Source organism: Henckelia pumila, unplaced genomic scaffold (genome assembly GCF_033568475.1).
Source record: "Henckelia pumila isolate YLH828 unplaced genomic scaffold, ASM3356847v2 CTG_466, whole genome shotgun sequence".
Lineage (NCBI taxonomy): Eukaryota > Viridiplantae > Streptophyta > Magnoliopsida > Lamiales > Gesneriaceae > Henckelia > Henckelia pumila.
The window spans coordinates 3,851,705-3,864,602 of record NW_027331833.1 but is presented as its reverse complement, the minus strand read 5'-3'; the positions used below and the strand labels follow the sequence as shown (position 1 = coordinate 3,864,602).

At 38.7% G+C, this 12,898-nt stretch overlaps 2 protein-coding genes across 2 annotated transcripts; one reads left to right on the top strand and one right to left on the bottom strand.

Annotated features, from left to right (window-relative positions):
- The first annotated feature begins 8,641 nt into the window (after nt 1-8,641).
- Nucleotides 8,642-10,348, top strand: LOC140872570 (nascent polypeptide-associated complex subunit alpha-like protein 4). The gene is made up of 4 exons (XM_073275439.1): nt 8,642-8,757; nt 8,850-8,946; nt 9,661-9,779; nt 9,882-10,348. The coding sequence occupies exons 1-4, from the start codon at nt 8,710-8,712 to the stop codon at nt 10,230-10,232; spliced, it is 615 nt and encodes a 204-aa protein (XP_073131540.1). The 5' UTR covers nt 8,642-8,709; the 3' UTR covers nt 10,233-10,348.
- A 398-nt stretch (nt 10,349-10,746) lies between these two features.
- Nucleotides 10,747-12,044, bottom strand: LOC140872622 (peroxidase 5-like). The gene is given in 5 exon segments (XM_073275511.1): nt 10,747-10,977; nt 10,979-11,160; nt 11,248-11,412; nt 11,566-11,761; nt 11,976-12,044. Coding segments are annotated over 5 exon segments (843 nt in total).
- Between the last annotated feature and the right edge of the window lie 854 nt (nt 12,045-12,898).

Genomic DNA, 12,898 nt, shown 5'->3' with positions numbered 1-12,898 from the left:
GTGGGCCCGTTTAAGCAGGTCTAAACCCGCCACGTCGGGGCGGGTTTGATGCGGGGTCGGATTTAGACCCGACCCATTTCCATCCCTACATGTGTGTGTTACATCAAGTGCAAGTTACAATAATTCCCTGTACTTTCACATAAAATATCCACATAAATATATTTCTACACTTGTTAAAAAAATCTAAACCTAATCTTTCACCTTAAGAATTGGGTCCATGAAAAGAAGGTGACACACAGGCTATAGTCACAATCATAGACAACATTCATTGAAGTGATTTCCGATATCAAAATCTCTGCATCTGTATGATCCATACTCAAAGTCGATGAAGTAAAGCTTGTCTGAAAATTTACCAAAACACATGGGAGTTCATAAGAATATCGGTAATGAAATGGAGAAAGAAAAATTACAGACATCTTTTATATCGATATCAGTTGTCACATTTTGAAATCTCTCCCAAAATAAACAAAGGAAAAAGAGGAGTCAATTCAAGGCTTGAAAATTCATATGCTCAACGAGCTTCAATAAGTAAGATATATCACTCGTAATAATTTTGAATTAGCATCCTAAAATTCTCGAAACAAAGAGGAATTCCCAAAAAGAAAACGTAAGAACCTGTGTCCACGAAATTCCAAAAAAAAAAAAACAACTAAAATTCGATGAATAAATCCAGAAATAGATAAAAATCTCAACTTTATAAATCAAGACTCAGATTAGTATAAAAGAATCACCTGCACTGCAAAGAGTTTAGCGGCAATGGAGGAGAGAGCAGTGTTGAGTCCAGCTAGAATCTCCCAATCAAAAGATGATCGAACCTTTTTGGGAGAGGAAAAACTTTCTAAGGGTTTTGAAATTTTCAATTGACGAAATCTATATTTTTTTTCATGGAGGCGACTGGCCGTGAGAATAGAAGAAGAAAGCTCATTTTACTGAATTTGGCCAAATTAATATCCAAATTCTACCATATTGTATCAGATGTAAACCGATACACAAAAGAATATAAAATCTAAAAAATTTTCCAACAAAATAACAAAATTCCTATATAAATAAACCGAGACCTATCCTAGAATTTAAAAAACCAAAGGGAACTAAAACAACCAAACCCTAATTAAATATAAATCTAATGTATTTAAGAAACTATAATAATACAATATCAAAGACCCGTGCATCATCCACTCCGGGGTGGACAAGATTCGTCCACAAATCAAGAGGGTCGTCAACTTCACCCAAGGAGGGAACAAGGTGTTTAACATTGAACACGCCAGGGGTACGATAACCAGGTGGAAGGCGTAGACGATATATATTATAATTAATCTTGGCAATGATATCAAGAGGACCAATCTTGCAAGCAATGAGTTTATTGTATTCATGGGAAGTATAATGATCCTTGGTCAAAATGGCTCACACAAAATAACCAATCGAAAACTCAACATGATGATGCTTCCTATCAGCAGCAGCCTTGTACTTGGACGACGATGCCACCAAGAGATCAAAAGTTTGTTGGTGAACCAATCTCAACTCGTCAATGAGACCCTCAACATCACGGTGAGGACGTTGAGAATTTGGGATGAGAGCAAGATCAGTAGGACAATTTGGAGAGAACCCATATAACACATGAAACGGACTAAAACTACTGCTACGATTGACAGCATGATTATGAACGAATTCAGCCATGGGAAGCTTAGTATCCCATACCTTGATATGATCAATAACCAAACTACAAAGTAGATCGCCAAGCAAACGATTGACCACCTTTGTTTGGTCATCTGTTTGAGGGTGGTATGCAGAACAAAAGTCGATACTCTTGTTAACCATACACCACAGGCTCTGCCAGAAGTGACTGACTAAGGGAGTATCACGATCTAACACAATGGAGTGAGGAAAACCATATAGGCAGTATATCTCACGGAAAAATAGTTAGGCAACGTGGACAAAATCTTTAGATTTTGAGCAAGGAATAAAGTGGGCCATTTTTTAGAAACGATCAACAACAACGAAAACTGAGTCATTTTTTACGTTGAGTCCGAGGCAACCCAACAACAAAATCCATGCTGATATTGGACTAAGGGCGATTAGGAATCGACAACGACATGTACAACCCATCGTTTGAGGCAGCACCACCCTTGGTAACCTAGAAAACATGACACTGAGAAATATAGCATCCAACATCACGACGTAAAGATGGCCAAAAATAAGACGCGCTCAATATCCAAAACATACGATCAATGCCCACATGACCTTCACAATGAAGATCTTGCAATAACTTGAGACGAATACTGCAATCAGGCACATATAGTTGGGGATCACGAAAAAGGAACCCATCATGAAATGCATATTCACTGCTCGAATCATCTTTGACCGAGAGCAATAATTTTGAGAAGAAAATATCATTGTAATAGGCATCAAGAAAAGCATCCACACAATTAATAGAAATTTGCATGTCATACAAGAGCAAACGTCGACGGTAAGCGCGTCTGCCATGCGATTAAGAACACCTGATTTGTGCTTGAAGACAAAATAAAGTTGAAGATAGGCGATCTAGGATGCATGGCGCGAGGAAACCTTGTCCTGGCTGCCAAGATGTGTGGGGACCCAGGTTGCTAATCTTATCTTAGGGTAATTTATTATAAATAACAATGAATCAAGTACTCGACAGAAATAAAGAACCAAGAGCTACAAAATTATTTTTTTTTAAAAGCTACAGTACCTCGCTCGATCGGGGAAACTTGCCCGATCGAGCGAGCTCAAATTGTAAACTCTCGGTCCAAAATATTTTTGGCCTCGCTCGATTGGTGAAAGTCACCCGATCGAGCGGGCAAGAAATTAGATTTCTCTGTTTTGCATAATACAGGGCTCGCTCGATCGGTGAACTTCACCCGATCGAGCGGGCTCCAATTTCTAGAAAATCTGCTGCTAACATATTGCTGTCCAAGTTGGAATAATAAATACATCTAGTCTTGTACAAGTTACAAAAGAATATACATGCTATCTAACAACATCTTATATGCTTCCATACACAAGATACACAACTAACATGTAGTCAACAACAATATACAATGTTCTTGTATCATTTCTAGTATGGTTCATCAACTCAAAATACAAGACATTTTGCTACAACCCGAGTTCTCACGTGCTACAACTTTATCTCGAGCTATCACTGTCTCTTCTGACTAGCTCCTGCCCCACCTATTGGCATGCACACATACAAAACAAAGCAATAGCCGGATACCTCCGGTGAGAATAAAATCCCAGTATAAACAACATAAAGCTCGAGATAATAAACGTGAATGCAATGCATATGGCAAAAGAGGCTATCAAGCTGATATCAATAGGATATAAGTTCTTGGGATCCCGAGGAAATAAAATCTTCAACGAACACCAACTCATCCAATCGAGGTGAAGTTAAATACTTTATTTTCTCTGACTTTGATGCAACTATAGTGAGTCTTCTGGCTCTGGAATTAAATTTACATTCCGTGCCACTCAACTAAAATCCACCAAAAATCATATGCACTCTAGGCTTTTCAACCCTCTGTGCTTATCAAGCTGGAGTTCAAGATGAATGCAACATGTTCTGTATGCATTAAATGCTATAAAACATCTTAAACACTTACTCAAATAAGCAAGAAAATCAATCAAAGCATTAAATCACATAAAACACATAAACAACTAAGTATGTGATTAACAAGGAAATACTCGAAAAAATAGCTATTTCGAGCGTTCTATCCCATCTGGATTAGCTGTCATTTATAACTTTCGATAGTACGTCTGAAAGTCCTTCAAATCTGCAATGACATCAATGATAAATCATATCAAAAGGCTGCTCAACTTTCAAATCAATCTCAAATGCAAATGCTAGCAAACCTTGCTTCAAATCCTTCTCGGTTCGAATCAGAGATCTCGAGTTCGGAAAATTCGATATAGAGCTGAGAAATGACATGTAGATGAACTAACAAGATCAAATGCAACTCAAACCATGCATCTTTCAATCAACAATATCAAAGTCTTGACATTATTTTGAATCGACGGCATAACGGCTAAAAACCGGCAATCCAAACAATATCACAATCGATCCAACAATCCATATAACTCATCATCTCTAACATATCATCACACATAACTCGAAAATCATCATAATCAGATATGATAGGGTTCGAATTTTGCTTGCTAAAATCGTATAAAATCCGAACGACGGTCTGTTTGCGAACCGTCTGCGAATACGTAACCAGCACTAGCTGAAGCACATATATAATAAAAAAGAAGAACAACCCATCTTCAACATAAAAATAAAGTTTGAGAAAAATGAATGAAACTTGTACCAAAACGAAGGTCTCGGAGCGGTGATCGCAGATATATATTTATCTGGAATTTCTGACAAACGGAACGCACAAAATCGAAGCTTTAAAAGACTGAAAATGGTGTTTCCTTCAAGTTATGATATTTTTTTCCCTTCCTGCTGATGATTACACGTGCAGATGCTCTAATTCAAGTGGAAAAGTTGATAAATATAAGTCAATTTATAGTTTAGTCCCTGAACTTTTGACTATTTGCAATTCAGTCCCCGGAAAAGCGATTTAATTCAATTTCAATCCTTATTCATTTAAGAATATTAGAATTTAATTTTAAACTCTAAATATTTCCAAATTAAATATTCTCGAATTAAAATTAAATAATCCCGGGCCTTACAAGATGCTTCAAATCATCATGGTCCGTATAGAGGATAAATTTACGATAAAAAAGATAGTGGCGCCAGTGACGTATGGCTTGAAAAATCACATAAAATTCAATATCATAAGTGTTGTCACGGACACGAGGGGCTTGTAGTTTTTTTCTTAAGTATGCAACCGGACGGGCAAAATGGCTAAGAACGCCGCCGATACCCATTTTAAAAGGGTCAAAATACAAACCAAAAGACTTTTAAAATCTGGTAATATCAAAATAGGCGTCGAATTCAAACGATCTTTGATATCCTCAAAGGCCAAGGAAGCCGCATTGATCCAAATGAACTGACCCTAGAACAAACAATCGGTAATTGGTGCCATAATAGAACTGAAATGCGGAATAAAGCAGCATTAGAAAAAGGTCAATTCCTGGAAACTATACAAATTGGCAAGGCCTTGAGAGTGCAGGCAATCACGAATCACCGAAACCTTAGAGTGGTCAACCTGATGACCCGTGCTGGAGACAACATATCCCAAAAATAATACTAACGATGTCATAAAAAAGAATTTGCCAAGAAAAATATAGAACTATTAATGAAGTTGTCAAGATTATACAAAGGTGAGAGAGATGGTGCTCCGCTGAAGTATAGAATATCATAATATCATCGAAATATACAACCACAAATTTCCCAATGTACGGGAAAAGGGCTTGGTTCATGACATGCATAAACATGCTCGGGGCATTGGAGAGGCCGAAGGGCATGACGAGCCACCAAAATAGACCCTCGCATTTTTTGAAAGCTTCCATTCGTCACCTGGGCTGATGTGGATCTGGTGATAACCACTCCTAAGATCAAGTTTGCTAAAGACCATGACACCACAAAGATGATCAAGGAGGTCTTCAAGGCGAGGGATTGGGAAACAATACCTGATGGCGATCTTGTTAATAACATGACAATCAATATACATTCGTCAAGTTCCATTCTTCTTGTGAACTACTAAGGTGTGACAATGTATGGGCTCAAACTTGCACACAAGAATCCCTTGGATAGCAGGTCCTCGACTTGACGATGCAAATTCTCATGTTCCATAGGACTCATGCGATGTTGCGGACGATTAGTTAAAAAGCACCCGGAACAAGATCAATTCAATGTTGTATGTTGCGTAAAGGAAGGATCCTGGACGGTAGACATCCACAAACTCCTCGAGCAAGAGGCGTTCCAAAACTGGGACATAAAGCGGTGCAGAAGCGGAATAATCGGTCGCTGGTTTTGTAATATGGGCATACAACGACAGTGTCAGACATATCCTCTTAGAAGGCTGCTCGTGATAAAAATGAAGGTGTAGTAAGTGGCAAACTAATAGAAGAGCTGGTGGAAGCCTCGATTTCATGAGATGATAGCAAGTCGTATAATTGTTGGTGTGTCCATCGTGGATGGTATGACAATTGTACTGCCACGTGAGACCAAGAAACAAGTGGCATGCATCCATCAGAACCACATCACATAAGATTTCATCCGAATAATGTACACCAATCGAAACATATATTAAAGTCTGACGGTTCACATCAATTTCGAAACCCTGTTGAATCCAAAATAATTTGCATGGCTTGAGACGAGGCTCCGTCGGAATAGATAATTTATTGATTACTGTAAAGAAACCACATTCTCACAGCTACCAGAATAACTGATAAACTGATAAATATTGTCATCAATAGTTCAAGTGGAATGAAATAAGGCTATGTGATACCAACTATCACTAACCTGTCGTGGAGAGAAGCAAGCATGACACAAAAATAGAGACTGTCCCACATATCCTTTGGAGATTACTTCTTCACATGGTTGTTCCAACCCAACAATATTATCACTGTTGTCGACAATAGTCGGGAAAGTATCAGTCAAGAGCTCTCGACGATCGGAACTTGTGCATGCAGAAGCACGATGGTCGACTTCACCGCAAGAGAAAAAACAAAACCCATGCCCCATGGTAGAGGACGAACCGATAGAGCAGGAATAGAACCTCGCAAAGGTGTCGAAACAACAGTAGAAGAACCCAAAGTAGAGACCAAAGGCTGCCCAAGGGAGGCCCATGTAGTAGGGGTCGACGTGCCAAGGGGGCTGCGGGCAGGCGTAGAACCTGCAGACAACCAAGATGAATTGCGGCCAAACTGTGATTCTAGAGTGAGGGCACGATGGTGACATTACGAAACAACGAGAGGATCAAAGAGATTAAGAACATATCAAAATTGTTCCCGAAGACCACCAATAAAACGAGACACTATTTGATCCTCGGTTTCTGTTATCATGGTATGCGTGAGCAATAAGAAAAATTTGGTAGCATATTCAATCACGGAGTGAGAGCCTTGGCGCAAATTTTTTAGTTGTTGGTAAAGGGTGCACTTATAGTTGTAGGGTAAAAACAGGCATCAGGTGCTTTTGTGGTTTAACACATAACAGGATCGACACTTTACCATCACATGATCGGGATGATTTGAGTTGCTGCCACCAGGCAGCCGCCCGACCCCGAAATCTCGTGGCGACCAATGTCGCCTGTTTATGTTTAGTGACCTCTTGGAAAGAGAGGATTTCATACACAATATCCTGCCAATCCAACAACTCATCAGGATGTAGAAACCCAGATATTCAGGGATATCCACTTTGAAAGCGGATTCCCAACGAAAATCATGATGTCCAGGTGGTGCAGCAGCGTCCCGATTCATGCATCACCGACTACGCGGTTGAGAGAACGGATTCTCATGATCACCATTATCATAGAGAAAATCGACTTCGTCCCTGGAGGCACGCAGATCTGCAACTTCATGGCGAGCAGAGTAATCTCTTCGACAAGAGTGGAGAGGAGATCGTTGTTGTTCGCGACGCGACGGCGGAGAGGCATGGTGGACCAAGAAAATTTTCGCGATAGAATCGCTGGCTTTCGATACCAATTGATGTAAACCGAGACACAAAAGAGGATATGGTTTGAGAGAAACTCTCGTTTTCTGATATAAAATCTCAAAAATTGTCCAAAAAATAACAATAGTCATATTTAAATAAACCAAGAGCTATCGTAGAATTTCAAAAAACATAAGAAAACTAAAACAACCAAACCCCATCTAATAAAATATAAATCTAATGTATTTAAGAAACTAGAATAATGCGATATCAAAGGCTCGTTGCATCAGTATCTGCATTATATATTAAAGTAGATAGCCTTATTGGTGAAACCTAAATGAAAATTATAATTGTATCATCATCTATACATACAATTAATTATTAATAAGGTCAAGAAATTTAGAGTAATTCAGTTATATATATAATTTATCTATAATTACAAGATATTAGTAATTTTTTAAATAATAAATATTCTTTTATTTTTATTTAAACTTTTGAATATTCGATTCATCATATCATTAAAAAAGTAACAACTCTTTGAAATACTGAATATTATTTTATTTTTATTTTTATTTAAACTTTTTAATATTTAATCATTATTTCATTCTAAAAGTAATAAAAAAATTAATTAACATAAAAAACGTATATATATATATGATGCATCGCGTGTAAACTAATCTTACTATTTAATTAAAAAATTACTCTTTTTACTCAATAATATTCAATTAATTTGACAAAAATACTCTGAAATCTTTTTTTTTCTACCACATCGCAAATTTATCTCGATGAATATGCCATCACTCATCCTTTATTGTTTATCATGTTTTATGTACTTTCTAGAATTTTTAAATTACTAAATCTTTTTTTTATCCCAATCTAAACTGTTAGAATAATTAATTTATAATATCAAGTTATAAGAATAACATGAATCATCGTCATAATCCTCATCCTCATACTCGGCCCAAGTTAAATGGGCCGAAAGAATACTAAATCAAAATTGGGCTAAATTGGAATTGGACCAAGAGATTGAAACAGAGCCCTAGAAAGAATAAAACATTCATTCATTCATCTTCTTCTCCAAGCAGAAGCAGCTCACTCTCACGTTATTTCACTATTCTCAAGCCACCAAATCTCCGTCCAAGAAGCCGCTATTCGTCATGCCAGGTCCAGTTGTTGAAGAAACTGAAGCCCAGATAAAGATTCAGGTATTTCTTTGAGATTTTCATCACAAAATTCTATTTTCATGCCGATGCGTATATTTTCGATTACCTAATGTTAATTTGGAGCCATGATGAAGGATGAGCCTCTGGTGGAAGATGTGAAGGAAGATGATGACCATGAACATGAAGCTGAAGATTCCGATGATGAAGACGACGATAAGGATGGCTCCCCTGGTTCGTATTTTCTTTCAAAATTATAAATTTTCCAATTTTGTTCTCTCTTGCTGGTTGTAATCTGCAGGGTATCGCATTATCAAAATAAATTGGGGGGGGGGGGGGGTGGAATATGTCTTTTTGAACGTAAATCTTTATTCTATACAGGATTTTAGGTCACGGGCTGTATAAAATTCATTAATGGTGTTTTTCTTACTGGGTCACTCATTGTAATGCAAAACGTTCTATTTATAAATTTTTATGTACTCTTTTGGGAATTTCTTCATGAAACGTTATCCATGCAGATCATGAATCTGTCGACAATTTACGTGTTGTTTTGGCAGTTGGTTTAAAATTTTATTTTATGGAATTGTTTTGCTATTTGTGTCATTTTTAGGATTAGGATAGGTGCAATAATTAATATTCTTCTTGGGCTAATTACTTGCTAGATTCCAATTACTTCACACCATATGCTAATTGTTGTTCAGCTATTGGACGGTAGTTTTTGATAGTTTATCGATATGGTTGGATTTGATAATCTTTTAAGTTCTGTGTCACTCAGATGTTTGTATTATAGAGAATTACTCTCTTAGGATCTTGTTTGTGTTAAGATTTGATGAATGAATTTTTTGTACATGATACTCTGTTGCTATAGTCCTGTTACCTATATCGCGGGTTTGAAATCAAGATGCCGGAGTGATGGAGGTCATTTCTCTTGGTTGGAAAATTGAACAGGTTCGAATGAAAGTTCTAAGCAGAGCAGAAGTGAGAAGAAGAGTCGCAAGGCCATGTTGAAACTTGGAATGAAGCCGGTTCCAGGAGTAAGCAGGGTGACCATTAAGAGAACCAAAAATGTATTACCCTTTCCCATTTCAATTGTTTTTTGTTTTTATTTATTAGCATTATGCTGTTTATCTTTTGTGAATTTTGATTGATGGATCAGTCACATATCGCAGATTATGTTTTTCATCTCAAAACCAGATGTCTTTAAGAACCCCAATTCCGAAACCTACATCATTTTTGGGGAGGCCAAGATAGAGGATTTGAGCTCTCAACTACAGACGCAGGCCGCACAGCAATTTAGGATGCCGGATATGAGTTCTGTGATGGCAAAATCAGAAGTAGCTGCTACGGCTGCAAATGCACTGCCGGATGAGGAAGAAGAGGAGGTTGACGAGACAGGAGTCGAGGCTCGTGATGTTGACTTGGTGATGACACAGGCCGGGGTATCCAAAGCCAAGGCTGTTAAAGCTCTCAAAACTCACTGTGGAGACATTGTCAGTGCCATCATGGAGTTAACTACCTGAAGGAACTATTTTATCGTCTATTGTTATTAGGTAGCCCCTTGCGGTGTCTTATGTTTAGAAACAAATTTGACCTCCATTTTGATACATTTTTTAATAATGAAACTCTGCCTTTTTTCTCTGTTTTATTCCAAATTAGATTTTGGTTATAGAAATTGTCTTTGGCTCTTTGCTGGTTTTGATGTATTCTTCCTTCATGAATATCGGATTGCATGTCAATAGATTTTGATTCAGGAATTTGATTTTCGTTCGAAAATCAAAGTTGAAAGCATTTGAAATCTAAGTCTTCTATAATAATTTAAAGTACTTGAGCAGATAGGGAACAAATTTAAAATCTGTCTAAATTCATCCAACAAAATTAAGTACTTTTCGAGTCATAATTTTGAAATCCATAGAAACAAATTTATTGCAAAATATCATTTGCCAAGAACCTGAATTTATTTCTGCTCCACACTATCTGGAGATAAGAAAAAGGCAAAAACAGTTCCATCTAAGAGTACAAACCATTTGCTTCTCTTCAGCTGTTGATCACTCTGCAGTTTACACGATTCTCGCGCGCGTTATTGTAGATCAACACACCAATCTGCCCCATCTTCACCATTGCAGCAGCAAATTTACTCTGCCAACCGAACAAATTTTGAGAGTTTTGGACCACCTGCGCTCGCGTTTGTTGGGTGGTAAGCAAGGTTTGATCCGAGGTGAACAGGCCTCGATTTGCCAGAACTCCTTGATAGTAGCTCACGACTCACATCACTCGTAGCTGGGCTGGGCGGGTCCATAGGCACCACCAGATTTGGATCTGTGCTGCCCTGTGGGCATGCTGCCTTCAACTGGTTTGCATAAGTGGGATCCAAATCTTGGCTAGTAGAGTTGAAGTTGTAGAGCCAGTTGCTAAGCGACGTGCAATGAGACCGGCCTATCGTGTGTGCACCTATATATATATATACACACAAACACTGAGTTAATTACTGGTACCTACAGAGGATAAAAGTGTAGAGGAGTAGTTAAATGTTTTTACCAAAAAGGATGATCATTTCTTCTTGAGTTAAACCTTTATTTACAAATGATTGTGTGAGTTGATTCACATTGGATGTAGGAGGTGGCAAGTTTGCCAATGCATCAGAAGCTACAGACACTCTACCATCCTTTCTACCCGCAGAGTCGAGGTATCCGAGTCCTTTGGTTTGGAGCGAAAATAAGAAAATAAAATATTTTTTTTAAAAAAATAGCTAGCTCATGCAGTTTGTAGCAGAAATAATGGATTTGTATTGATTCAAATAATAACACTTAAAAAACTGGATTTGGAAGAAACTGGGGAAATAGTGTCCATTTCTTACTATCTCTACGTTGTCTCCAGCCGCAAAAGCGATAATATCCCCACATGATATTGTGCGTGGACACATTGCTTCTATTCTGGCCTTGGCACTGTCAATCACTTCAAAACCTCGAAGGCTTGTATTATTCAGTGTCGAATCCTTCTCCGCAGGGCTGGATGGGTTGACGGTGTCGATCAGAACTGATTCATCACATCCCTACGTACACAAAGCATGCACCAAACATGAATACTCTCTATTTACAATTTCTTGACTTCCATATATATTAGTACTTAATTATAACTCCTTGATGGGTAATATCCCGGGAGGAGACTAGCTCAACTCATCGATGAACCTAGGCTCGAAGGCTCTCACTATAAATCTAGGGGCGGCTCGGAAGCTCGGTCTCGGGAGCTCGGCCAAGCTCCCTCACCATATTTGTGAGGTTAGCTCGGGAGCTCGGCCTCGGAAGCTCGCGAGCTCGGCCAAGCTCCCTCACCATATTTGGGAGGTCGGCTCGGATCTCTCACCATATTTGTGAGGTCTGCTTGGTAAAGTGTAAGCTCGGGAGCTCAGCAATGCTCCCTCACTCTTATTTCAGCATAAGGCCAGCTTAGCATGTTGGTTCAGCAACCTCAGTAAGTTAGTTAAGATGTTAGGATCAGTTGTTTATGGTGAGCTCATGAGTTCAGCAACAACTCACTCACCACTCTCCCTATCCTTAGAGGACAGTAGTGTAATACTCTGGTGATGGCAGTTCAGCTCAGATTAAGCATATCAATATTTCCTTTGTCGAACAAGATTCGGGCGAGATCTCAACCTAGATATTTGGGATTGTAATCCCGAGATTCTTGGATTCTTGATAAGGAAGGTAATCACTAAATCCAGTGCCTTCTCCTATAAATATCAGGTTCATTTTCATTATTTGCATTCCAATTTCACTCGAGTGCACACATCACTCACTATATTTCGCTATCCTAGAATCTGACTTGAGCGTCGGAGGGGATACGCCGAAACACCTTCTGGCCCCCCTTAACACCCTTGTTTGTGGTTTCAGCAGCAGCTCATCATCTGTTGGAGGAGTTTTGTTAGCTTGGTTAGTTAGCTCATCCAACGAGATCACTTTATTGATAAGTATCAATTGGCGCCGTCTGTGGGAACTCTGAGCTAAGACGTAGATATGGCAGGAAGAGGAAGAGGAAGAAGAGGAAGAAATGTGGCTGACATGACTGTAGATCAGCTCAGCCAGTTTATCACTCAAACAGTGCAAGCGGCCATTGGTCAGAATCAACCACCTCCTCCCCCTCCAACAGGAGGTCAACCAAACCAAATGGATGCAATGTGGGAGGAAATCAG